Source organism: Leptosomus discolor, chromosome 1 (assembly GCF_034619465.1).
Source record: "Leptosomus discolor isolate bLepDis1 chromosome 1, bLepDis1.hap2, whole genome shotgun sequence".
Taxonomy (NCBI): Eukaryota; Metazoa; Chordata; class Aves; order Leptosomiformes; family Leptosomidae; genus Leptosomus; species Leptosomus discolor.
The window spans coordinates 212,173,118-212,198,790 of record NC_141391.1 but is presented as its reverse complement, the minus strand read 5'-3'; the positions used below and the strand labels follow the sequence as shown (position 1 = coordinate 212,198,790).

Here is a 25,673-nt window from a genome sequence, read left to right as displayed (position 1 = left end):
TGGGCAAATCTGACTGTCTCCACCATACGGAGGTGGGTTTCCAAGCCTCAATGTACATAAAATCTCATGTATGAAATACACGCACGTCGACGCACAGTTTTCTCTCTGTAACGGAAACAGCACAATGGACTTCTTTCTCTGAAGGCCTGGGAAGGTGATAAAAATTATACCAAGTCTGAAAACTCGGCAATTAATGAAAAAGAAGATTTACTCCTTTTCTACTTCTAGTAGAATTACAGCATTGCATGGTAGAGAAACAGGGTCAGCTCCACCCGCTGGAGCTCAAGGTGTTGCCTGTGAGTACTGACATTCCCAGATGAACCCGGCACTTTCTGATTTTGGAGCTTCCCAGCCAGCTCGGCCCCATCCCACAGCAAGGACTAACAGCACCTCAGCTCAAACAGGCTTTCAAGCGCTGTGCCACGAATCACAGTTCCAACCCCCTGCCATGGGCAGGGACACCTTCCACCAGACCAGGTTGCTCCAAGCCCCATCCAGCCTGGCCTGGAGCACTGCCAGGGAGGGGGCAGCCACAGCTTCTCTGGGCAACCTGTGCCAGTGTCCCACCACCCTCACAGGGAAGAACTTCTTCCTGATGTCCAACCTAAACCCACCCTCTTTCCGTTTAAAACTGTTGCCCCTTGTCCTGTCACAACAGACCCTGGTAAAAAGTCTCTCTCCATCTTTCTCAAAAGCCCCCTTTAAGTACCGGGAGGCCGCAAAAAGGTCTCCCCTGAGCCTTCTCCAGGCTCAACCACCCCAACTCTCAGCCTTTCTTCACAGGAAAGGCGTTCCAGCCTCTGGGATGCCCTAGGGTGCATCTCATCAGGTCCCATGGACTTACGTGTGTTCAGGTTCTTCAGGTGGTCATGAACCTGATCTCCTACAACGGAAGGGACTTCATTCCCCCAGTCCCTGCCTTGAGTTTTAGGGGCTTGTGAGATGCGGGAAGAGAGATTACCATTGAAAACTGAGGCAAAAAAACGGTTGAGTACAGTCATGCAACACCTTTTCTGGCTGTCAGCAAGCCAGCTCAACGAGCCTTACATCAGCAAAGACACAACTTCAAATGCCTGGACCTGATTGGAGTCCAAATTCTTTCCAGAGAACGATAAGATAACAGAAATCTTTTACGCAATCAAGGACACGAAACAATTTCTCCTTCATCTATGTACATTTTCCCAGATTTAACTACTTCCATGCGTGCTCGGGAACCCTGCTTTAGAAATACTCTTTGAAGAGCACCTTCGACTAGCATCCCTTGAGAGCTGCTCCCAGAGGAACATCCTCTCCCCCCTCAAACCATGCCACAGCTTGAATTTGGCAGGATTTCCTCCGTGTTGCACCTGCGGGTTATTGTACCATAGAAGGGGAGCAATGAGATTAGACATAGCTTCAGGAATTAAGATCAACATCCTGTAACGTGGATAAAGCAGCGATATTCACAGGTAACAGACAAGCGCTGACCAAAACACAGGTTATTCCCCTGTTCCTGTATCAAAACCAGGCGGCTCACCTGACCATTTTAATTCAAGAGTCTTTAAAGGAAGACAAAGCATCCCAATGACATGACACGAACGGAGCTGCACAATCCCTACAGCAACAAATTGCAGGTGAACCAGGTGGCAGAACTGCCCCGCAAGCAGCAGGACGGCATCGAGCCGCACCACCAGGCTCTGGGGCCAGCAAACGAGGAGGCAGAGGAGAAACAGGACATGAACATTTTTCCCGCTGTTTACGTTCAACGCTGACTGTTTTGCTCACAGGGATTTTTGACATAAGACTTGTATTCAGCATAACATTAGAATAATTTGTTTTAAAATTAAACTTCGAAACGTGTCACTGAATGGGTTTTTGATTTCAGCCTGAAGCCAGGGAAATCCCCATTCGACCCCAAACTATTTTCAGCAAATATTTTCATAAAGGTATTTCCATCGATCCAAACTCCATCCAAGGCATTAGATCGACAGATACAAAATAGAGCTGATGCGAGTTCAACGTTTTATTTTTGTGTGCTTATTCAATCTGGATGAATTAAATGCTTTTGAAACCAAGCAGCACGTTGAGAAAAGGAAGTTGACTTTAGTTTGAACCACAATTAGATGCTTAATTTGCTATTGGGAATTGGCCGGCATTTTTCATCAGGGAAGTGGAAATTAGATGTGACCAATGGATACGGTCATATGGCTGTAGAAGACATTCCTGGAGGAGCTCAGAGTTACAAACGCGATTAATAAACATACCCATAAATTTTATGCGGAAGAAAATTGGCATGAAAAGAATCACACAAGTCTGGAAACGAAGGCCTGGTCTTCCTACCACGTACTCCTCCTCGCAGGGCACGTAGAGCCCACAGCCGCGGCCCGGGAAGCACCTTCTCCGAGCAGAGACAGCCGTACCTGGAGCCAGTCGTGAAAACGTGGGGGGTTTTGGGTGACCGCAGGCTGTCGGGACACTTGCCTCCTTACGAAATGAGGTCTGGCAGAAATCCAGAGAAACGTCCGCTTGTGACAGCACAGGAGCTTCACGCCCGTGCTCTGCAGACTGCCTTCCACCAGCGAGGTCCTCGGGGAAAGCACGCGCTGATGGCTCCAGCGCCCCTCAATCGCCGACCGCCGGTGCAGCACGTGCACGGAAGAGGCAGAGCTATTGCTGCAGCACCAGCTTTTCCACTCTCAGTGTTCAGTTCTGGGATTAAAACCCCTAAATTTTGTAAAAACCTCGAATTCTTCTCTCTGAAGTACCATTGCTTGATTCCGCTCCGGCCAGCGTTCTGGTTGGGTTCACCAGGCGGCTGCACAAGCCCTGGGTCTGCACCACACAAAGGGGCCACAGGGAAGCTGGTGTTGGAGTCGCTCCTTTTCGAGCCGCCGCCTGCACGTCACGCCAGGGGAAGCGCTGAGCTCCGTTCCACAACGCCTGGCGGAACAGCAAGACAAGCCTGCATAGGCTGATGGGGCTGCAAGCACGTTTCCTGGGGAGGGAACCCTCCTGCTTCGGTAAAATGCCGAGCTACGGCCCCGTGATACACCCCCAACTCTTCGTCCTTTCAGAAGAACAAAGTCAACGTAAAGAGACAGACACCAGTTCTAAATTACAACACTTTATTGCAGCATTGGCAAAGGTCAGATTTCTGAAGCTGGTGAAGATCGGGCGGCATTTCTGTATGAAATGTTACAATTTTACAAGTCTCTCTTCCTACATGCAGAAACCAAAAACAGTGGTAAAAAGGATTTTAAAAGAGCTAGAAAAAAGAATTAGTAGTAACATACAGATGAGCTCCTTAACTCAGTTAACTGCCTCTACCTGAAAGCAAACAAAAAACTATGCTAATAAATAACAGATTGTCAGAAACAGACCAAGAAACCTCATTTCTACTTAGAAAAAAAATAAAAATTCTACCTGTTTCCAGACTTAAACTTTTTTTTTTTAACTTTTTTTTTTTTGTTTCAATAGACACAGAGGCTTACCAACCCATGAAGATCAACAAAATATTTGGATCCACTCCTCGACATCCTCCTGTTATGCTGACTGGCACATTTTGGTTTTCAATGATACATACAATGGGCTCAACTATATCCCTGTCCTTAGGCTGGTGTCAGGCTGTTCCAAGCAGTACGAGTCAACACCCTGTGTTAATCAACTTCACGTTCCATTTTAAACCTTAACAGACATTTTACCTCCTTGGCTCTTAAGTTTTTCCACCCCTCCCCACTCCCTCCTTCCTGCTTGTCTGGCAGCAAAAGGCTATTCCTTAACCAAAGGCTCTCTCGCTGAGGAGTGCTGGGTAAGAAGTTATCCTGCTTGTCAGGGTTTTCCTTGAGATTTCACCGTTTGCTCTACATTTTTCTACTGTAGATTTCTCTGCAGCCCCCCAAGAATATCCTTCCAACACAAAGTGCTCGATTCGGAGATAACGTAACCTGCGTCAAGTTCAGAACTTTGTTCTCCCACATACTGAGCTGTCAAAGACCTTTTCCACTCCAGTGTAATCCATCTGAATTCCAGGTTGATCTTTGTTTTCACCGAGCTGCTCACTGGTCAAGTGAACCATCTCGTTCATTTACTTCTGCTCTTATGAGAAAATGAACCCTCAGTGCAGTTCCCATAACAAAAAGCGCTTTTTATGGGGTTTTTGGGGGTTGTTTTTGGTTTTGTTTTGGTTTTTTTTTTTTTTTTTTTTTGGTAGGCCAAGACTGGAAGCTTCCACTCGTTCTGTGTGGGGTTGGGGGAAGAGGGGAGGCTGTTGTTTCTGCCCCACGGCCCCAGCCTGTCCCAGGTTTCGTTTCTGAACGCTCTAGACTGACATGCTGAGATGTGTCCACTGCTCTCGTTTCATCGCTGGAGGACTCCACTATCCACAACATCAGAGATACAGGACCTAATGAAATGACACTTGCTGCTGGATCAACGTCTCCTAAGAAAAGAAAAGAGAAAAGAAATAGTTTAATATGAGATATCCAATACTGTGTGGGTTACCAACCACTGAAATCAACTGCTAGTGATTTTGACATTCTTTTATCCTCCACATCTTGAAATTACTGAAGTGTGAATTTGTTGAAATACAAGTTTTTTTCAACAGCTTTCATCTTTTTGTGCTGTTTCTTAGAGGAGGACCGCAGAAGCGTTAGGAGTGGGCTTTCTAGAGTCAAATCATTTTTAGAGAGTCGACAGTTGTATTAACAGCTTCACTCACCCCTTGTTCATCAAAAACACGTCCCTACCCAGAAAGAGTCACATTTCATTCTCTTTAAGAAGGTAAATAGCTGCTGAAAAATTACAGCGATTTGCAGGCATGTGATTCAGCAAGACCAGAGTAATCTAGCAGGAACACCAATCTACTATCACTAACTTCAGCACAACTGTCAGTTGCTGCACCTGGGCTGGTGTTCAGCTGATTTCTCGGCTGCCAATTAAAATTTAGTAATACAAAGCAAAGTAAAAATTAGACATTTACAATTATGAGAAAGCTTCAGGGCTACACACCCAAGTCTTTTACCACAGAAACAAAACAGTTCATGTTTCTTTACATCAGTGCATAAACCGCAAGCATTTGCTGAACGGTAATTTAAGCTAAGCCTAGGTTTTATGGTACATCTTGCCAGAAAAATGAAGACACTCCAAACATCAATGAGTTGCAGAATTGTGCTTTTACCTTTCCATCCCCCTTTAAAAAAAAATAATTCTACCATTGATGGGGAGGGAAGGAGAAGGGCTAGGCCTAGCCGCATGTATTCACAAGAACACTTGCAGCCAGAGGAGCAGCTGCCAGGGCACGCTGGCGGCAGGTAAGGCAGAGTAAGCAGCGTTTCCATGGGATAGGGAGAGATGCTGCTGGTGGAAATCTTAGTAGCAGTTTTTCAAAACACAGATACTTCATAGGACACTTCTCTCTAAACTAGTAAACTCGATCCAAACCTGTATCTGGCAAATACAGGTCTGTACGTAGCTGTCACTACAGACATCTTGAGCTGTAGGTGTAAAATGAATCTGCTTTTTGCAACCTACTCCCCCACCTCCCTTCTCTGCTACTACCACAGTTATTAATTTGGATTAAAAAAAATCTTATGTCATCTCTTCAACACCACTGTGTAAGTATTGATACCGCCTACATACTCCATGTGATAGAGAAACACACGGATATGCTTCCAACCACAGCTGAAGGAGAAAACTGGAACTCAAAGACGCACTGGAGTATGACACCACAGTACAGGCTAGAAAATAATCCCATTGCATGTGTGAAGTTGGGAGAATCTAAGTCAGCAAGACAACGTTACGGCTTAAATTGCCGTAACATGCCCAGGAGAATATAGGAAATGAAGTCCTTTCTGCACATTTGACACCACAAGAATTTCTTACTATTTCTTAACACACCAGACTTTGAAATTAACTTTCACACTTCTCCCTACTCTCTTCGTGGTCTCTACCAACCCATAATGCTCTACGTATTTCTGAAGTACTGTATTTCTCTACGAATTTCAGGCATCTTGCTTCTCCAAACCTCTTCTCAAAACTCACTCGCTGCTTTTCACAACTACCCTCAGCCTTGGTGCTCTCTGCTCTCCCCCCCCAACATTAACCCAAACCAAGAGCATGAAACAGGAACACATCAAACACCTGAAATTTGTTTTTAACATAAGGCTCGTTCATGAACGGTTCTTTTCTTTGCCTGCTTTACTCTGCTGAACACATTTTCTTGCTTTCAGGTGCAGGAGCTTTAAGAGGGGAGGACAGCTCTTAAAGAGGAAACCAGCATCTGAAGCCCAGACTCCTGCTCTGAGCTGCTCCCTGCATGGAGAGCAGAGAGAACTCGGAGACCCATCTTTGCTTTCAGCTCCCCTCCCCCAGAGCTGGCCTCTGAGCACAAACAGTATGTATGTGTTCCTGTATAATGGCAAGAGGAGAAAATTCCTGGAGAGCGCTAACTTAAGTTGTGGGAAACTTAAATTCAAGTACCTGCCATGCGACATTCACAGATCTACGGAATTGGACAAAACATCGCTTGTCTTCCACGTGGGAGCGTGCAAGTAGGTTCAAGTATCAGCAGTGACGGGACTGCCCAGTAAGGCATGCAGCGACAGATTACAGACATACTGCACCCTAATGTGGGCTGGAGAGGAAATCAACAACTGCAAAGGTGTTGGGGCTCACTCTAAACCCGTTACTACTGCTGGTGTGACTACGGTCTCGACAGCAAAACTGGCAATTACATCCTGCAGAGGGTTAAGCCAGCCATTTTGTATGGAAAAATAAAACAGCCTTGGGTTTTAAATAGCTGGTATCAGTTCAGCCGTGCAAGAATATATTCTCAGGAACAATCACATTTCAGAGCACGTGTTTCTGGAGGAATAAAATACTAAGGCACCCATGTCATTCCCTAACAAATCTGAACTATCAGCTTCCATAGTGTAAGCATCGCAGATTCAAATAACCCTCAGAAGCTAGGCTCACCTAGGTAAGAGAATCTAAAGTTGTGCAAGTTATTTTATATTCCCATCTGTTCAACAAAAATAAAATACTCTGGCAAAATCAAATCACAGTCATAGTATGCAAAGAGGGCTGTTACCAGGAAGGTGTTTTGAGGATGTGTAGCCAGTTTCCAGAGGGCCACAAAGCTGCAGGGGGTTTTGTTCGGTTTATTATTATTATTATATTGAAACAACCTTTTTTAAACAAAGAGTCTTTATAAATGAGTATGCTAATAAAGGAAATCTTGCCTTCCTTTCCCTCTTTCCCTCTGAACTGTAACTGTGATCAGGTCTCTCTTCACCTTTGCTATATGGGTTAGACTCGCACCTACACTTGCTGAGCCCAACAAGCACCACGTTGCCAAGACAAAAACCCGAGCACTTGGCTTCTTTTCTTCTTTTTTGTTCAACTCCAGCGCAGGCCACCAGAAGAAGCTGCAGATTTTAGAAACACCCCCTTCATATTCCTACCCTGGGCTTTCCTCCCACAAAACAGAAAAGGGAGGCTGCCGTTTCTCTGCTGAGTTTGACCGGCTTTCATGGGAGGCTGCGCCAGCACGTGTACGCGTCAGGGAAAAGGACACAGTACAGGATCAGGAGTGACAGCCGAGAAAAGGTCAAATGTAAATACTGGTGGTAAAGATGGCAAAGAGTAAGGCGAACCGAGCTAGCACACAACTGAACAGAGCACTGAATTTTTTAGTATTTATGATATCTAGAACGTGCAGATGGGAGCCACTTCAGCCTAAAAATCCCCCAAGCAAGAGCAGAATATTACTGCTGAAGTGATGACCTCTTTTTTTTTGTTAAATACAAGAGATCATTGAAAATGATGGCTAAGGAGTTCAAAAGCAGCGTGATGAATGAAGGGATGGGTCTATCAGTTCAAAACAGGGCTATGCCAACACCCCAGAGCCTGTCTTGTTTGAGACAACGACAGCCCACAACAACCAGCTAAGACTGAGGCTAATGGAAAAATTGGATTTCGTCTGCCCGAGACTTCAGGTAGGTCAGTAAGAAGTGAATTCAAAGCTTCCAAACAGAACACTGGTCAATACATCAACTACATAGCGGGTGAGGTATGAAGTGTGTTTGTCCAGTAGCTGAAACAGGAAATAACGTTAAATGCACATTTTTCCTTATTATCTATACTCTGATTTTTCAGCATTAATGAAATACTCTATTATGAGAATTTTAGCTAATAAAATCCTAGCATCCTGTTACTACCTTTATGCTTCATTTTTCTTTATTAAATGGGTTAAAGAGAAATAAGAGGCAGATGCAAACAGGAGACCTGAAACCACCCATTAACTTGAATCTGACTTACGTTTGTCAGCTTACATCTGCATCCCAGGGGGCCTTTTGACCCAGACCAGTCCTCTTTGCTATACTTTCAAAATAGCAGTGAGGTTTGAGGTTATTGCTTTTAATAAGAGGAGGTTTAACAAGTTAAAAGACTCCTCGGTAAGGCCTGCTTATCTATAGTCAAATTTCTCACTGCAATTTTTAATTTCAATGTTTTTAAATAGATTACATAAGACGTGGTTATTTACATTTCACTTTTTAGACAAGTCATTTAATGGATCTCAATCGTCTTTAAACAAAGGAAAAACTTTTTTTTTTTAAGTGAGTGGCTGTTCTCCAGAACGGTAAAAGAATATTTGCATGATAATCCCATCACTGAAAAAAACCCTACTTTTGTGAATTTTGTGTTTCCTGAAGGTATCTGTTTAACAGCCTCGCAGCCAAAGTCCTCTTTCAATACAAAAAAATCCCACAGAACTGGAGGCAAGAATGAAAATTATTGCCTTCCCAGTTCTGCTGCAGCAACTCGAGGAACCCTACTTTTAATTGAGTCACAATAAATTATCTTTAAGGCCTGTCAGCCTTAAACGTGCAAGTCCCCAAAAGAATCTCCTCCTTGAAGGATTAGCAAGTCTTAAAACCTGAGGCTATACAAGCAGGCGATTACAAACAAAGAGCAATAAACTCCAATTTTTTGATACAGCATTTTGCACACACTAAATAGTAAGAGACCTGACAAAGCCTGTAAGTCTCACTGCATTCAATTCAACACAGGAAAAGGACACTAACAGGTAACCAAGTAAACACCGCAAAAGGTTTCTCCCTTGCTTTTGAACAACATGCATGCTGTACGGCCACAGCCACTAATTCCTTCTTCCATTTACTGGGGTTTTATCACAGGCAAAGGAGGTGCCACATTTGTGGGTGTGTTTGGGGGGTTTTTTGGGGTTTGTTTTAGTTTAGCACCTTTCTAGACCAAAGCAGAATCACAGAAAAATTTAGGTTCCAAGGGCCCTCTGGATGTCGTCTCGTCAAATCGTGCCGTGACAGCAGGGCTAGTTGCAAAGCACGATCCAGTTGTTCAAGGACAAACGTACAAGAGAACTCAGTGTTGCCTTCACTATTTTTTGAATCATCCCATCTGATCAGCAGTTTGGGATGTGAGTTTCTAAAGGATGTCTGAAACACGGTGCTTAGGGCATGTTTAGCCACACAAAAGTGAAGGTAAAACCAGAAAAATAGATTTTGCTACTCTAACAGTACTTGAACCGCAAGGAAGTTCTCATCCCAGCCTTATCAGAACCTGTCAGACTGTACATTACAAGGGCAGCAACCAGATTTACTTGCTCAGATTATCCCCAACCTCAGGAAGTTTAGAATAAAAAGCTGCACACCTTAAAGAAAGTAACACACATTATTATTTCCAATAAATTTGAGTTACTACTGCAATAAAAGAACGTATGTCATCTTCGTACACGAAGAAGAAATTACCCAACACAGCTCACTCACCATCTAAGTGATAACATCTGTAATTATACAAATTGGTTCTATCCTGTAGGAAAGTGAAAACCTCTCCAACCAAATACTAAAATTAACAGCTCAGCTCCTATTTGCTGAGAGCAAACAGGAAGATACCCCATGGACTCTGAGGACACTAGATTAACTTCTTAACTAAACATGAGGGTAGGCTGGGCACAGGGACTGCAGCTCACCCTTCAAAGTCAGTCGGAAGACAATCTTCAGTATATGCTCTAAATCAGCAGCTCTAAAATGTGTGTGACAGAATCTATACCAGCAGCAGTAAATCACTGGTGGACCCACAGCCTACAACAAATAAGTCTTTGCTTAAATATCTTTCAGTTGGGTTTAAGAAAAGTAACGTTCCCTTACTACAGGCTAAGATGGCTCAATGATGCATGACTGCAAGCCTGAGCACTGCACTATACAACAAATAAAACAGGCCTGCTAAAACCAACTTCCTGGTACCTGCTCTAAGGAGCTTACAGATTAAAAGGAACAAAGAGTAAATTACATAACACAAAAGTACATCAGAACTGCAAGCACATAGCACAGTTATTTGAACATGCAAACACTACTTAAACTGTTTGCTGGACAACGTCTGACCTAGTTTACAGTGGAGTCCTAAACTATGTTTTCCCTAAAACATTTGAAAATAAAAAGCTTACACAAGAACCACATTATAAAAAATCTGCAGGTATCACATCTGCTGGTCTGGCTGCTGTGTTTAAAGAATAACTGCAGTCGGTTCCTCATACAGATCGGAGAGCATCTGGGAGACATGACTGTTTCCCACAGCATTCTCCTGGAGAAACTGGCTGCTCACAGCTTGGACGGGTGTACTCTGTGCTGGGTAAAAAACTGGCTGAATGGCTGGGCCCAAAGAGTGGTGGTGAATGGAGTTCAATCCAGTTGGCGGCCAGTCCCCAGTGGTGGGGCCAGTTCTGTTTAACGTCTGTATCGATCTGGATGAGGTGGACCAAGTGCTCCCTTAGTAAGTTTGCAAACGACACCATGGGCAGGAGTGTTGATCTGCTGGAGGGCAGGCAGGCTCTGCAGAGGGATCTGGACAGGCTGGATCGATGGGCCGAGGCCAACTGTGTGAGGTTCAACAAGGCCAAGTGCCAGGTCCTGCACTTGGGTCACAACAACCCCACGCAGCGCTACAGGCTGGGGGAGGAGTGGCTGGAAAGCTGCCCGGCAGAAAAGGACCTGGGGGTGTTGGTTGACAGCCGGCTGAGCATGAGCCGGCAGTGTGCCCAGGTGGCCAAGGCGGCCAACAGCATCCTGGCCTGTATCAGCAATGGTGTGGCCAGCAGGAGTAGGGAGGTGATCGTGCCCCTGTACTCAGCACTGGTGAGGCCGCCCCTCGAATGCTGGGTGCAGTTTTGGGCCCCTCACTGCAAGAAGGACACTGAGGTGCTGGAGCGTGTCCAGAGAAGGGCCACGAAGCTGGTGAAGGGTCTGGAGAACAGGTCTGGTGAGGACTGGCTGAGGGAACTGGGGTTGTTCAGCCTGGAGAAGAGGAGGCTGAGGGGAGACCTTATTGCTCTCTGCAACTGCCTGAGAGGAGGTTGTAGTGAGGTGGGTGTTGGTCTCTTCTCCCAAGTAACAAGCAATAGGATGAGAGGAAATGGCCTCAAGCTGTGCCAGGGGAGGTTTGGATTGGACATTAGGAAGAATTTCTTCACCAAAAGGGTTGTCAATCACTGGAACCTGCTGCCCAGGCGAGTTGAGTCACCATCCCTGGGTAAAGACGTGTGGATGTGGTGCTTAGGGACATGGTTTAGTGGTTGAACTTGGCAGTGTTAGGTTAACGGTTGGACTTGATCTTAAAGGTCTTTTCCAACCTAAATGATTCTATGATTCTATGAAAGAGAAGACTGCATAGTCACCTGTGAAGCACCTGCAAGCATTACAGCCATTCAGGGTAAGCAAATAGTTTGTGTTTCTATGACGGTATTATGACAGTGACAGGAAAAAGCTAAATGAACAGCACTGCTCAATTTATTGAGTTATATCTGGTTAATCTAAAAAAATACATATCTTAAAATGCAGTCTGTTTCCAAAAAAAGAGGTTTTTTTAATGCAAGCAGTATCTGTGTAGGGTCTCAGTGGAGCGAGTGATCATCAGGAAGTTATAAAATGCCTGTTAAGAGTGTACCAGAAAGAAGCTGGCAATGGTACTGTAACATATGATTATTACCTTACACTAACTTATTTCTAGTTTACAAAGACAGACCCATTAATAGGTAAACTCTCCCTTCCCACTTGCTGCTCCCACCTATCCACCTCCAAAAATAACTTGCCAAGAAAAGAGAAGCATGATGTCAGCCTGTGCTTCACCTCAAACTGTCTATTCAAGTATGTACTGCAGGGTTAATTTAATGTTTTATTCTCAAGCTTCCTCTGAATGAGAAGAGACATACAGAGATATATTAAAGCTGCAGAATGACTATCAGGCAATCCAGAATAGCTCTTTTCATGTTAATACTGTCTTTGGTATGCTCTTGCACACCATAAACGAAAGGTTCTCCTCCCTCCTCCCCACCTTCACTTTATTTTCTTTCCATTCAGGGCTTCAAATGCAGAAGTATAGCTCACAAACGGACCAAACTGAAAAAGCACAATGGGAATTTTCTCTAGATATTTTTGAGTATCCTCTCCCCCCCTCATTCAGAAAGCAGATTGCATCTTTTCCCCTACAAAAAGAGGCTCAGACTACAAGCATTTCACAACAGAAAAATGATCCCGTCTTCCAAACCTGTCAAGGAGGTTTTTACAGACACTGTGTTAGAAGTACAAAACAGTGCTCAGTATTTTAACACAATGCTTTAGAATGGAAACTACCAACAAATGCATTACACAGATCATTATCAGTTTCAATTATGAAGGTAATTACTTGCCCAGAACGAGAATTACCACATTTAAAGGAAGATTGTCCTACCTCCCACCAGTTTTAAAGATTAGATCTGCATTAGGTGCTCCCTTCGGATGCTGGTAACGAGGCCGCCGTTCACGATTAGTATTTGCTGGAGCTGGACGCTGTGCCAGAGACTGCAACATTTCTGTAATTTCGTACAGGAGAAAGTTAAATACATGTTCTATGCATCTTTTTAAAGAGGAATTTACACAAGCACATTTCGCTGCCACGTAGTAAAAAAGACACCTTATTTACACTTTGCTATACTTCAGGGTTAACGCTCCTCAAGTTATTCCACAACAGCTGATTTTAAAGAAGTTACTCAATTGCACAGACAGCTTTGACAAATCCAAGCTACTCCACAGTATGAATTTGTACTTCCAGATGTTCCTACAGAAGGAACTGCCGGCAATGTTTTTCATCACGGGTGCTTAAAGAAAGGAGCTGTGACCTTCTCTTTCTAAACATATCATCCACCACTTTCTTTATCAATGATCACAGACAATGCTTCACAGCAGGGCGAGAACCCACAACATTATACTACCCCGAAATAGTAACAATGTTCCTGCCAATTAAAGACTCAGCAAGAAACCTGTCCTAAAATTAGGCACTGAGAAGTCAGGTATTTAAGTCTAAGCTAGCCATAATAGGATCCTTTTACAGAGAAGGCAGGCACCTGAAGACGGTGACTCAGCTGACCTACATTACACCAGCTGTCTCATGGATGGAGTTTTTCACTTTATGATCAGCAGGAAGAAATAGGTGGGTGCCGAAAGAAGCCTGCACTACCCAGTTGAGTCCTGGACATCCAACTTTTGGGCAGTTTAAACTAAATAAGTATTGTGTTTTGACATTTGGTAAAACATTTCTAAAACTTTGTTTCTTGGTTTGGTTTTGTTGGGTTTTTTAATGCTGATGAAAATGGCTCTTACCAGGCTAAGTTAATGATTATTAAGTACCCAATATAATTACAAATACATCACAGGAACCTCCATGCAACCTCTGCCCATATGGTAGTGCAGTTAATGGAAAGTATTTCTGACAGTCCACCTGTGCAAGAATCTACACTGCTCAGCAAGCAGATGGAACAAATGAAGGGGAAAAGTGGAATAAGCCGTTAAACAGATTATGTTTGAAAGTCTGCTCTGTCTGGTTCTCTAATCTCTGGTAATCTCATTGGAGACACACACCCATCACCTGCCAGAAACAAGCACTAGTCTCACAATGACTTGCACCAGGCAAAACTGGAGACTCTAATGAGATTCTCTCACCATTTACTAAGTGCATGTGAAACTTCTGGGAAGCTATCCAGCCAATCTTTGAGAAACTGGGAAACTATGAATGATGTAATACACAATACTGGTGTCAACGGTTAATAAACCATGTAGTCACACTCTGTATACTCAAAGGCAAAGAAAACCATTCAACACACTGACAGTCCGCTTTTGTGAACACCACGAAATAACATCCTTCAGAACAACTCTGTGTGCCAGGAGAGATCCCTGTTGGCCACGATGAGACCCAGGAAGAAAATAGGAAGAGATGACGGTACATTGCCAGCCGGGTGCTAGAAGCAAGCAATGAGCGAGCAAGTACATGCATGCCTGTCTTCTGTTTTCCACACTGTAGGTGAAAAAGTATCAGGGTTTGTGAAGAGTCAGTAACTGAGAAGTTGAGTAATGAAGGAGATAACAGAAGGAAGAAATGGTGAGGGAGCACAACGCATCAGCTAGGCTGAAGGCATGTCACCCATCTTTGGTTTTAGTGAAGAAAAAAATACTTTACACAGAAAAATACTAGTCTAAATTAGAGAGTCACCCAGTTCCCAATATTTCTTTAAATTAAAAATGTTTGTAATACTAAAACATTGCTGAAGTATTAAACAATTATCTGATGCTACTCTGAAGAAGTAATTTGAATTTTCAAGTCTATTAGCTACACTGTGCAGATGAAAAAACCCAAATGTATGCACAAAGGTTAGGACAACCCTGAGGCATTCTTCCAGAAACTGAGACTTCATCCTCCCTTGGTAACTTCAAAGCTTGAAACAGAAATTTAAAACCAACCCTTGCTTTCAGTGGGTACATACCAACTCGTTACAGGCAAGCTGACTCTTCAAAAGTAACAATCAGCTGCACAAATCTAGACAAAAAATAGTTCCAAAGAGGAATGTAATTTGGCCTGTTTAAGTTAACCTGATTAAAAGGTCCTTTTTAGTCTGGTTTTACTGTGTATATTACCTAGGTTAATTACAAAGAAATACACCAACAGCTGTTTTAAAAAGGGATGTCAATTATGGAAAAACCTATTTCTTCTGTGTTGATTTTCCTCGTATATTAATGATAGCACCTAGGAAAATCTATGAAAAGGTAAAAAAAAATTGCCAATTACTGATTATCAATTGGTATCGGTTGTCCGATTCATTTCTCTTGGACAGAGTCAACGTGATCCTTTTTTGGATAAGAAGCACAACTGCTCACAATAAAATCCTACATTAAACAGTTGGGTTTAAAGATACCAACAAAGTCACATGATAAGGCATAAAACCCCAAATGCCCTGACCAGTTAAAATATCAGAAAGATCATTAACAAGGAAAATCTCCCCAAAATTCTGAGAAAAGCACTTAAATGTCTAATTCCAGAGTCTATTGTTCCTTTTTCACAAGTGGGCTTTATAAGATGGGAATGTCTCAAAAAAGAAGTTTTTCAGCTCATCACTGAATATATTGTGTCACCATTTCAGAGCTCTGTAGACACCCCCTTTGGAAGAGCACTCCTTTTTACAGCTATGTGTTTAGTTCTTGAACTACCAAAGCTCTGAAAGGAGTGTTAGATTCTGTTGTGGTTTCAGAATTAAAGCTGCTTTCATTTAAATTTCCCATTTCTTGATAAATAATGACCTTTCACTAAATACCTTAAATGAGATTTCCTGCTAATTAACTACTTATACTGTGATTACCACCAGACTGCAACATCCTTGCAAAAAAAAAAGAAAAAAAAAATCACAGAGCATGAACTGTGGAGATGTGAAATGGAAATACTAACGTTAAGAACTGAATATCATCAGTTTTATTGGTCTGGCTTTGTTCACTATCCAAGCCAAGGAAAGTTGACTCTAGGAAAAAAACCCAAACCAAGCCACCCAACAAACAAATACATCAAGTGCACGAGTTTAGGGGCTGTACGATCTGTTGTATTCACTGTTTGCTTCAACCTGTTCAGATTCCAAAATGTCTGACTTGCATATCTTTAAAAATACAAATTAAATCATATACTACGTGTGAAACCTTCATTCTGTTAAGATGTGTAGCACTCCTAGAACCTTTAGCAATATGAAAGTAGAGTGACAGTTTTTATTTCTCAAATGAAGACTCTCTCTTAGTATTTGTAAGTCTTAGCAAGACTGATGAAGATTCTAAATACTGTTAGTATCTAAAATACCTATTAATATCTAAAAAGCAGAGTTTAAGTTGCACAGAATTAATTCCTCTTGTATCCAACTCAATTGTCTTGCAGTAATGGAGATGATGCCACAAACATCAGATTCATTTTCTGTTATCTTATTTTTAAGGAAAGAATCTCAGTTCCTCCCCTTCCCCAAAATGAACAGGAATGCTGAGATTTGAGGCTTTCTTGAAAAGTCCCTTTCATGGAAGGGCTATAAAAACTTCTTCAAGCACAGAGACCAGGGAATAAATAACGAATGACAAACTAAAATACAGGTTTTCCCCTGAAGTATTGCAAATCAGTATTTAGAACTTGAGCTGCTAATTATCACAAATAACATTTTTCTGTAGATCCACAAAAAGTTCCTCTGAAAATAAAAATTAAATACTCTGATTTTCTCACCCTGGTAGTCCTCTTGTTCTTGCCGTTCATTGATATCCAAAGTGAGCTTTTTCATCCTCATTCTCTCCTCCTGTTCAGCTTGCTGCTGGTTCCAGTGGTTTGCAGCAAGTTGGGAAGACATTGGTACATTCAGGATCTTAAACTGCAAATGAAAATAAGTTTAAGTCCCTATCACAGAAAAAAAAATGATGACAGAACAAACAAAAATACAGAAGGGTTATGATTATCTGTAAGTTATTGTCATCAGGTACTTCCCACAGAAGTTTCAACTGGGAAGTGTGTTGTTTGGTTCAGTTTTGGTTTCTTTTTGGTGTGGTTTTGTTGTGGTTTTGTTTGTTTAATTATTTCACATAAGGAAGTATGAGAAAAACACGAGCTATTCAGGCCTTCTAAAGGCACAGAGGACATACAAAAAAAGGCTGATGTACTGCTAAGGCGAAAGACTTTTACACAAAGAATTTATGGGAACGAAATTTATTAGCTTTCATCAGGAGCATACAGCTATATGCTTGATTTCTTATTTTCATACAAGCCAATAGCCTCACAGTGAATTACACTGGTCTTGAGATAAAAGCACCAGAGCTGACTCAGAAAGCTGCATCTCCCTCCAGAAGTCTCTAACTTCCAAAGGGATGAAGCTCCTGAGCAGAATTTCTACTATTACACCTTGTAATAACGGACAACAAACACTCCAAGCACTTCAGATATCCCCCAGCATGCCTTGGCCAGTACTTTTCCTTTTACAACTGATTCCAGCTCCGCAGCGCTGCTTATTAGTCTGGAGACAACTGTGGTGACAACACTAATCTTTCCCCCTTTCCCCACACCCAAACATCTACATGACACATTCAACACATCTGATATGCCACAAGCTACATTAAAGGTAAGCTCACTACTACTCCTATAGATGTACCCTCTCTCTGAAAAATACAGCTGAGACTTTCAGAGAGACACAGGGAAGACGCTTTTTCCCCACCCCACCCCCCCCGACTGAGGAAATCCAAGGTTTTATTTCCACATATTTTTTTTTATAATTGTTCCAAAACAGAGAAGTGATTCTTATCTGCCACTGAAACAATAGTTTTCAGAAAGCCCTTAATGCTAAAGTTTGTGAACCTATTTAGAAAAATTGCACTTCCTCCTTCAACTGCGCCTCCATTAGAAATAAATATTTCTGTGCTCTAAGCAGGGTAATGCACTTAAGGATAATCACTCTTGATATTCCATAAACTACACTGAATCCTGCTGCTTGTTCTTGTCATCCATTTCCGCAGAAACAGAACAAATGTAAGTGTTCTTTTCTGGTCCACTGTCAAAAGCTGCAGACAGAAAGACACACTATCAAAGCCTCTGTTGAGAAGGTATACAGTAAAAGCAAAATCCTCACTGCACATGGTTAGCATTTAATGCAATAATTACTAAGAAATCTCAAGGTATCTATTAGATAGTAGTGCTCCACTAGCAGCAGATGAATAACAAGTGTGAGAAGACACCAAGTACTCAGATGCAGCATTTGAAAACAAACTGTGTTTGAAACAGTTAAGACAGACTCTTGCAAAGACTTGAGAAAAACCTGAGTACAGTGAAAACCTGTCAACCAGAAGATTTATTCGAGACAAAGAGGTAAAAGATGGGGGGCTGGCGGTAATAGCATATTATATTTAACACAAATACAAGCCTGTTATTCAGGCATGTGGGGAACAGTAAAAATTAAATTTCTTGAAATTCCAATAGAAACGTAAGCTTTAGTTACTGGTTGCTGAGCAGACTATGCACGTTCCCAGATACTGCCAAATGAGATCTACACAAGCTACACAAATAACTAACCCGTCAGCAGCATTTCATGCTAAAAATCATTCCTTAGCTTCACCAGTAGCTCCTCATCCATCTTAACGTGTCCTCTATATTTTATCTTTCTATGGCTTTAACAGCTTAATGGGACTGGTGTTTTCAGACAGGATGCTTAAAGCAGAAAAAAGAAAACTGAAATATAGAAGGGTGTGAATGAAAGAAACAGATACAAGAAACAGACTTAATCAACAAAATATCACTGAGTCGCTATGTCAAGCCAATCGGACAGTTGCCATCTGAAATAAAATCACTGATAATAATTACTAAAGGATACGATGATTACCGAGCAAATGAAACACTTCTGATTTGCAAACAGTGAAAAGGTACATCAAAAAACTCTTATAAAATCTGTGAGATGAGGACAGAACATAAGGACTTCACTTAGACGATGGCAAACTGAAGAAAGATCAAAAGTGACAATGCAGAAGATGAGATTACAGATTTCATGAAAATGTCACTGAGATAAAGAACTCCACATTCAAGGACAGACTTGACTATTCCATGGATGTGACCATTCTTTTACGGAATCTTGCTAAAAATCTTTCAAATGAAAGGAAATCTTTTGCCTTGGGTATTGATCAAATTTCTTGACATCAGGTGACTTTCTTTTTAAGGTATAAATCTCACCTTAGTTCACACCTACCTCACATAAAACTTCTCTGACAGTTTCAAAAACACCAGACGTATCAGATAGACCTCAGCTCTGATCCCTTAAAATGGTAATATTTCTTTATTTCCCCTTGCTCTCACTTGGCTCATGGATAAATCACGATTGCCACAGTCTAATTTCCAATAACCACGTTCAGTTCTACTACTACTAGTTTTGGAAGTTGTGTGACAACTACTCTGTTATAGCCGACAGGCAAAAAAATACCCAGCCACCTATTGCAAGACACTGGTCTGGTCTGCCCAAAATCCTTGCTATTGCCTGTTTTTGTAAATTAGTGTGACAAAAAAGGATAAAATACAACGTTCTTGTTACTATCAGCCTGCAGTGACTATTAATTCAGGTTGCATGCTGCTGGTAAATAGTCGTTCTTGTGTTGCTTCGAAAAAACAACTCGTCGTCAATGCTCCACTAAAACGTGGCTGAACACTGGCATGTGAGCTGAATATTTAGTGACTGGACCTCAACACCAGATATTAATCTCCAGAAGGAAGCACAGCACGTTCCATTTTCATCAGTAGGAACTTTCTTACAGTGAAGATTTCCAGTTTCAGCAGCACTGCTGACAAAACACAGATACCCAACCAACTGCTAACACAGCAAGCGATTAGGCTGATGCTGTCCTGAGCTGGTGATGCTTATCATTCCAGTGACTGTGCAGATGAGAGGCTACCTACAGCCTTCCAGGTTGTCTGCAAACTCCTTCTGACTGTTTTTAAACAGCTGAAAGTTTACAGCTGTAACTGAACAGTAAAGCATGCATCCATCACTTCAAAACTCTGCGCGCATTCTGCTCACGCAGATTCAAAATAAAGCACTATAAGAAGGAATAACTATTTTCTTTTCAACTCCACCTCTTCTGTCCTACTTACTTTTCTATTAAAACTGACTATTAAGACATAATTTTTTTCTGAATACAGAACTATGGACAAAGAAGCCTTTCATCGACTCAAGAACCGAAGCAGTCTATAAAGCAACCGTTTTCTACATTTCTAGAAACAGAGAGGAGTTTTGGCAGGAAGAGCCTACTCCCAAAACCAAATATTGGGGGAGGAGCAGGGAAAACTCCTGAACAAGTCCTTCTTTCTTTTTAAGCCACGTGTCAGTAATATTTTCCCCTCACACAGAATATTGAAGATCCTAACATTCTCGGTAACTACAGATATTCCCAGTAAATTATCCTGAAAAAGCTAAACATCTTTTTTAAATAAAGTTTTCTTAAATCCCTTCCCAGCCCGATGGCAACAGTTAAAATTCCCCACTCAAAACTTCTGTAGAACTCGGTATACCACATTCAAGTTCCAGGAAAACAGAATAACCAAACAAATGTAGTAAGGAGATCAGTTAACTGTCACTGCTAAATGCGAGCACATTTGTGCCCACTCAAACAGGTATCACCACTTACACTTTCAAAGCACTTAGCACAGCACACACTCACTAGTTCACATGTTTTAAGAGAAGAGACCTTCTCACTTGCTACAAGGATTTTTGAAGCCTCTTTCATATGATGGAAGAGAAAGACTCTGCCAGCTTTACATACCCCAACTGTTAGACGAGTGTCACAACTCAGGTAACAAAGAGTCGAAATCAGGTAATGACATGGATCTAAACACTTGAAAGTACAGATGTGCGGAATGAAACAATGCCTTGGTTTAGCTTCCCACCTAAACTCAGTCATTCGTTTTCATCCTCAATTTATACAACCAAAATTAAAACATTTCTTTTAAAGACCTAAGCCATGATGAGAAATGCACATGGAATGTGTTAGGTACTGATTTGTATGCTGTGCGTTTGCTGACCTAGGAAAATTCAAACATACACGGGAGAAAAGAGCCAAGACTAATACACAGCTTGGCTGCATGAAGCAAGGGGTTTATTTGTTTCATCAACATGATTTCCACTGAAGTTTCTCTGAGAGATTCACTTGGTGCATTCTGGAGTAATCCCCCAAAACTGTCTTCAGAGATAGTGACTTTTTTTGGCAAGTTGAACAAATTCAGCCAAGCGGCAGTTACTTAGGAAACAGAATTTAGCAAATGCCATATATCTCGATTTGAAGCTGAAAGTGTTTTCAAAAAATCCGCCAAATCTCAAAGTTTCTGGAATATTCCTTTTTTCCCTACTCCTTCCAACGTTCAGTGGCAGTCCACTAACAGCATCCGTTCATCTCCTGCAACTACGTGTAAAATACACGTAAGACATACCACTGGCGATTGCTGTAACCGCCAAACATAATTAGTAGTGATATAATCTAACCACATAATTTCTCTACACTATTTCTATTAACAACCAAGAATTCCAAGAAACTATGGTATTTTCTGTTTATCAAAATCAAGTTGTCTGTACCCCATTCTGAGAAAAGGATGAAGAAATAAAAAATTCTGTGACTTCAAAAGAGTGTGACTTTCAAAAAAGTGAAAGGATTTTATTTATTTAAGCAGTATCTATACTTTACATAAACTCTTACCTGCTGTTTGTTGCCTTTTCGTGTTAACATGACAAATGGCATTGTGTCTCCAGACTCTGACTCTCCTTCCCCACCTCCAAGTGGGGGACCCTTCTTGAGCTGACTTTTGAGATGTAAAGGAATAGCAACATCCAACTGATGTACTTTAACAGATTCACCACTCCGTTGCTATTTAAAAAAAAAAAAAAAGGAGTAAATTCCCTAAATGACTACATGCTAAAAGTGTCAGTCAGTCTGGCAACATTCGTATTTTCATGACTGAGAAAAGGTTTAACCTTCCAGGAAAACAGAGCACGAACAAACAAACGTATTAGGCTTTACTACATTTTCCTTCGGTTTCCCTGCTTGCGAAACAGAAAGTTACAGAGACAGAATACTTCAAATTTTAAAGTAAGTCTGGATAACAACCTTTTAAGAAAAGAAATCTAGAAACTTGATTAGACACACCTGAGAATGGACATTCCACATTCAAGGTTTTTTGCAGCATCTTATTACTGTATTCCTCATACAAGGCTCGCTGTACTCAATACCTGCCCATGGCAGGGGGTTAGAACTAGATGATCTTTAAGGTCCCTTTCAACCCAAACCATTCTATGATTCTACGACTTACCAGACAGGACTTAAAAAAATAAAAAAAAGAACTTAAAGGTTACGTAAATTTAAATGCAGCTACATTTTAAACACGTTAAAACCTAGGCTTAGGTAGTCTAGCATAGTCAGAAGCATTGCATAGTATCTGATGCAGTTGTTATTCATCCAGTAAAATATATGTCAGCAAGCCATGTATTCACTGGGCAAACAATACAATTAACAGCTATTTTACTGAAAGCTACTTATCCAAACAAGTCAATTGTGGAGAAGAGGCCACAGCTAAGGGAAAAATATCCATGTATGGTAAGCTAAGCATGAATCACTTATTTTTAAAAAAAATAATCAAATACAGTTAGCTGTATAAATTACATAAATACTTATTTTTAAAATTAATACCTGAAGATTTTCCAGCATCATTTTATCCAATGCCTGAATGAAGTCCTCATCTTCTGCACAAGGGACATGCTTAAGTCCTCCTCCTTTAATCATTACTTCCTATTGCAATGGGGAAAAAACCTTCTATTACATGAGTTTCAGAAATACAAGTGTTCAGTCTAGAAATAAGTGGAAAAATATCCTTATGGCTTCCATATCACGCATAATCAAAAGCTTTAAAAAACCAAGTTGTTAAAGAAAAATGTTTCCAGCCTGGATTATTTTCTTGAAATATTCCTGATGTTTATTGCATCAATTATTACGAAGGCTGGCCTCTCATAATATTCTGACATACCAGCATACGTGTACAGATACATTCTAGATATGGCAACAGTACAAAGAAAAGCCTCTACCCCACCACACCTAATTTAACTGATTTTTCCATTAAGTCCCTACGTCACATGGTCTTTTCAAGACAAATATAATCCTTCAGTATTTGGAAAGCACAACATGACAATAAAAATGTTTGAAGTCAGTACCCCAACACACTGTTCTGCAACAACCATTACTTTCCTTACTATCTAACTGCAATTCAGGCTCAACGAGATGGGTTCTTTTACTACAGATGTTATAATCTGCCAATCCCAAATTTGTGCTTCTTGAGTTTCTTGGTTTGCCTCCGTCTCAGTTTTGAGATCTAGGGGAGTGTAACCAGTTTACCTTGTGGTATCATACCAGTTCGCTACAATTGCTGGCACTGCAAAACCATCATTTAGGCAACCTTTTCCAGTCTAGCTACCTGTGAAAGTGCAGTCCTGTGAAAACATGCTGTAGTAAAGTTGACAGCGTAAGTATTTTCAGAAAGTAATATTGAAAGTTTGCGAATACAAAAATAAATAAGCTCCAAAATATATTTGAAAGAACAGCTGGGAGCGTTCTTGACACGTTCTCCCAGATATGGTATGAGCAGCATTGGCAAAAAAACATACAGTAAAGAAAACCAAAGATGCAAAAGCCAACTCAGCTACCTAAAGCTACAATACATACTGTATTCTCCTCATCGGTTTCATTTTCCTTATTGGAGTCTGTAAGATAATCTGTGTTTTCTTCCTCCTCTTCTTCACCTTCTTCTTCCTCATTGTCAGACCCCTCCTGAAATATTCAAGAATAACTTCTGACTATTTTAAAACAAAATTCCACTTGCATCTGACTCCTCATAGACATTTTCTGCGCCTTTCCTACCCTCTCCCCATCCGAACCTGTTTGGTTGGTTCAGTCTTAGTAAATTTATGTTTTGTAGTTGTTTCAGCTCACTCAGCTTTACCCAACATTTTCACAAACACACAACAGAAAACTGGGAGTAGTGGCTGATACACCAGATAGTTGTGCTGCCCATCAGAAGGAACTCAACACGCTGGAGGAGCGGATTGATGAGAACTCATGAAGTTCAACGAAGGGAAACGCGAAGTCCTGCACCTCAGGAGCAATAACGCCATTCACCAGTTGAGGCTGGAAGCTGCCCGTCTGGAAAACAGCTTGGCAGAAGGACCTGGGGGCCTGGTGGAGAACAAACTGACCAAGAACCAGCCGTGCACCCCTGCAGCAAAGGCAGCTGACTGCACCCTGAGCTGCATTAGGAAAGAAGTGCTGTCAACGGGTCACAGGAGGTGATCCTTCCTGCCTGCCCAGCACTGGCAAGACACATCTGGAGCGCCATGCCCAGCTCTGGCTTCTCCAGTACAAGACAGATACGGACATACTGGAGCAAGTCCAGCAACAGGCCATGAAGATGATTAAGGGTTTGGAGCACCTGCCATAGGAGGAGCGGCTGAGAGAAACGGTGGTGTTTAGTCTGGGGAACAGAGGGCTCAGGGTGGGGGGAGATCATCCCAATGCGTGTAACACCTGAACGGAGGGAGCAAAGAAGAGAAGTCGGACTGTTCTCAGTGGTGACCAGTGACAGACCCAGAGGCAATGGATACAAGTGGAAAAATTTCATTTAAACCTAAGAAAAAAAGGCTTCTTTACTGTGATGGCGTTTGAATGCTGGAACAGATTGGCCAAAAAGCTTGTGGAGCCTCCATCCTTGGAGATATTCAAAACTTAATTGGACATTGCCTCAGGCAACCGGCTCTAGGTGACCCTGCTTCAAGCAAGGGAGGTTGGACAAGAAGATCTCCAGAGGTCCCTTCCCCACCCTCCAACTGTTTATGATTCTAATGACATTATTAATTTGTGGGTACAGGCACAAACCCAGCCAAATTTCAGGAACTTTAATGCTGAGAAGCATAGACCAAAAGAAAGCTTACTAGTAAACCAGCCAACCCAAGCATAAGGAGAAAAAGCGTTTATTTCCTTGATGAACTCATTTTCTCATAACGCTACCATTATCATGTAATTTTGCTGTGTCATAGTGACAAGTTAGAATTTCTAATGTACACGTCTTTTTTTATTGGCTCCACTTTTGACACAAAATATTATTGGCACAGTAAACAAGGAAGGTTGTTACGCTCCATAAATCTTTTATTTATTCATATTATACAGGTATACTCTGAACACCTGTTATTTTTCCTACATGACTGCTCTGACATCTAGTCAATAAATTTGCTTCTAGAACAGATAAGGAAAATTATCTGGAAGTGTTTTCATGCCAAAAAAAATGAAGGCATCTTTTTGTTGAGAGGCAGGACATACCCTAAGCAAAGTTGTCAAGTTCAAGTTTCTGCCACCATTTCTCTGGAATAAGCCTCAGACACTTTGTATTCAGTTTTTCATATACACAAAACTGGGATGGAAACACCCTCAGAGTACCGACTGGGCTGCACATACCCACGTTTCACCTGCTAACTCTGTGACACGGAAGGGCTTCAGAAAGTAATGAGTAATCAAAATATTGATTACTCATCCTTTTTGTGAGGCAAGGTAAATTACTAAGTTTACCTCTTCTTCTGGCTCATTTACTTCACTTTCATTCCCAGATTGTTCCTCTGTCTCTGCTCCACCTTCCTCCTCCTCTTCATCCTCTTCCAGGTTCTCTCCTTCGGTAATGGAATCTTTGGAATCTTTGTCATTCACAATTCCTGAAATTTGGAAAAAAGAGAAAGGATTAGAATAAGGAAGTAGAACAGAATTAGAACACATATAACCACTCAGGTTGTA

The 25,673-nt window shown here is 41.6% G+C and overlaps 1 protein-coding gene across 1 annotated transcript in view; it reads right to left on the bottom strand.

Moving 5' to 3' along the window:
- Positions 1-3,083: 3,083 nt before the first annotated feature.
- UPF2 (UPF2 regulator of nonsense mediated mRNA decay) overlaps positions 3,084-25,673 on the bottom strand; it is a 68,395-nt gene continuing 45,805 nt past the window's right edge. The window contains exons 16-22 of the mRNA XM_086480960.1: positions 25,455-25,594; positions 23,562-23,666; positions 22,536-22,634; positions 21,549-21,716; positions 16,564-16,705; positions 12,739-12,859; positions 3,084-4,417 (exon numbers count right to left, since the gene is read on the bottom strand). Coding sequence (XP_086337086.1) covers positions 4,408-4,417; positions 12,739-12,859; positions 16,564-16,705; positions 21,549-21,716; positions 22,536-22,634; positions 23,562-23,666; positions 25,455-25,594 — 785 coding nt within the window. The 3' untranslated portion in view covers positions 3,084-4,407. The remainder of the gene's footprint in view (positions 4,418-12,738; positions 12,860-16,563; positions 16,706-21,548; positions 21,717-22,535; positions 22,635-23,561; positions 23,667-25,454; positions 25,595-25,673) is intronic.